This window comes from Agrilus planipennis, unplaced genomic scaffold (assembly GCF_000699045.2).
Source record: "Agrilus planipennis isolate EAB-ADULT unplaced genomic scaffold, Apla_2.0 scaffold1972, whole genome shotgun sequence".
Lineage (NCBI taxonomy): Eukaryota > Metazoa > Arthropoda > Insecta > Coleoptera > Buprestidae > Agrilus > Agrilus planipennis.
Window position 1 is genome coordinate 1 of NW_020440623.1, and position 1,733 is coordinate 1,733.

The window sequence follows — 1,733 nt, forward strand, 5'->3', positions numbered from 1 at the left end:
TGAAAGCTATGCTTTTGGTGATAAAAAAAGTTATACGGCTTATCTGAAAGACTACATGAAAAAGTGAGTTCAAGGCTGTACTTTTATTTTCTTGTGTAAAAGTGATTGCAATAACATTTATTTATATGTATATCTCTAATAATTCAATACCTCTTTCATCAAATATATTGTGACATTCTAAATTAAAAGAACCCTGCAAAATGTATTACATATTTAGAAGAGAAAAACTGGCTATGGGTGATACTTTGTGTGCATAAGAACGGGCATTCTATTTTGAAATATCCTATCCACCGTTAACCTCTTGTATATAAACTTAAAAATTAATTGATTAGCTGATTGATTTTAGAAAAAGTATTTATACAGCATTAGCCACTCTTTCTACAAATAAAAAAATATCAAAATGAAAATTATATTTCATAAAACCTAAACCTTGGCCGCATTAGATGTACACTGAAAAACCCTTGTATCTGGAAAAGCTAACAGCTTGAAGGCATGCTTTACAGTTCCTAAATCTCTCACATTAACCACTGCAAGGGAACCAATTTCATAAAATGTTTCAAACTTGTAACGCATTGGACCTCTCCTAAAAATGATTGGAAACAACTGATATTGAGATAACCATATTCTAACTAAGACAATGGGAGACTGTAGACAGTAAAATAAGAAAATGGAAATTACTAACCATTAATGCATGATAAGAAAGTTATTTGTTTTTTGCAAGATTTTAACTTTTCTTTACCAGATTTATAACAAATAATTCAGCAATACTTAATTATTTAAGGAAATAAATTTCTTCCTTCACAAAAATTACTTGTATTAATATTATACCATAAAACTTTAATTACCTTTTATTTGATAAGAAAGTAATTGATATTTACCTATTTGCATTCCAAGTTGTTATCATCAATCCTTCTGAAAACAAATAAGCATGTATCCTTCTCAGTGGAGTACTTTCAATAGAATCAATTTCCAAAATATCATCATCATGTAAAAAGAGAGGAGTAGATTCTTCCGAAAAGTTCTATAATCAAGGTCTATATTTACAAATGAATAATACCAAGATTATACTTAATAGCAATAATAAATAATTTGATTGAAATAAATACCACACATCCTTCCACTTTTTCTATAATTGTAGAAATTTTCTGCTTATTAGTTGTTTGCTCTTCATTCTCATCTTTTGCATTAAAATCTTGTTCAGAACGTAATTGCACATTATCATCTAATATTGATACTGAAGATACTGAATTTAGTAAGTTTTTATGCTCTGATAATAAATGAGAAAGTTGATACATTTCACTTTCCAAGTCTGTAATGCATTAAGAAAAAATAAGAAAACCTAAAACTTTGACTTTACTGAATAAACAAAAGGATACGGGATATTTCCTTGGCGGTATCAATGAATTGCATATAATTCTGATAAACATTTTTCTTTAATGTGTTGTTGGTATCTTCAGACAAATTATAAATTTTTGCTCTCAAACGAACTAGCTCTTGCCCACCAACACAATTTTGTGAAAGCTCTCTAACATCTAAAGTAAGAATGTTAAATATAATGTTAAGGATTAAAAATAATAAATTACATTTTTCTGGATTAAAATCAGATGATCCAAGTAATTTTAATGTTAGTTCAGCCATTCCAAACTTTAAATCAATTTTGTCGATAATGTCGAATTTATAAATACTTCAGGAAGAAGAAAGAATTAAACATTTTCGTTTAGATACTCAATAAT

General features: G+C 27.8%; 2 protein-coding genes across 2 annotated transcripts in view; one reads left to right on the forward strand and one right to left on the reverse strand.

Moving 5' to 3' along the window:
- Positions 1-4: 4 nt before the first annotated feature.
- LOC108743759 (translationally-controlled tumor protein homolog) overlaps positions 5-1,733 on the forward strand; it is a gene marked incomplete at its 5' end in the record, with an annotated part of 4,204 nt that continues 2,475 nt past the window's right edge. The window contains one exon of the mRNA XM_018479349.2: positions 5-63. Coding sequence (XP_018334851.1) covers positions 5-63 — 59 coding nt within the window. The remainder of the gene's footprint in view (positions 64-1,733) is intronic.
- Positions 368-1,727, reverse strand: LOC112906112 (exocyst complex component 8-like). Its single transcript, XM_025979776.1, has 6 exons — positions 1,584-1,727; positions 1,377-1,532; positions 1,107-1,309; positions 879-1,021; positions 430-603; positions 368-378 (listed from the first exon to the last, which is right to left on the reverse strand). Exons 1-5 carry the CDS (start codon positions 1,636-1,638, stop codon positions 516-518), a joined length of 645 nt encoding a protein of 214 aa, XP_025835561.1. The 5' UTR covers positions 1,639-1,727; the 3' UTR covers positions 368-378; positions 430-515.

Excerpts from the sequence above, each read along its gene's own strand:
- LOC112906112 (XM_025979776.1), bottom strand. The coding sequence starts at position 1,638 with ATGGCTGAACTAACATTAAAATTACTTGGATCATCTGATTTTAATCCA. Across the intron at positions 1,533-1,583 it reads TGATTTTAATCCAGAAAAAT|ATGTTAGAGAGCTTTCACAA; the intron begins GTAATTTATTAT and ends TTCTTACTTTAG. Across the intron at positions 604-878 it reads ACAACTTGGAATGCAAATAG|TTGTTTCCAATCATTTTTAG; the intron begins GTAAATATCAAT and ends TCTCAATATCAG.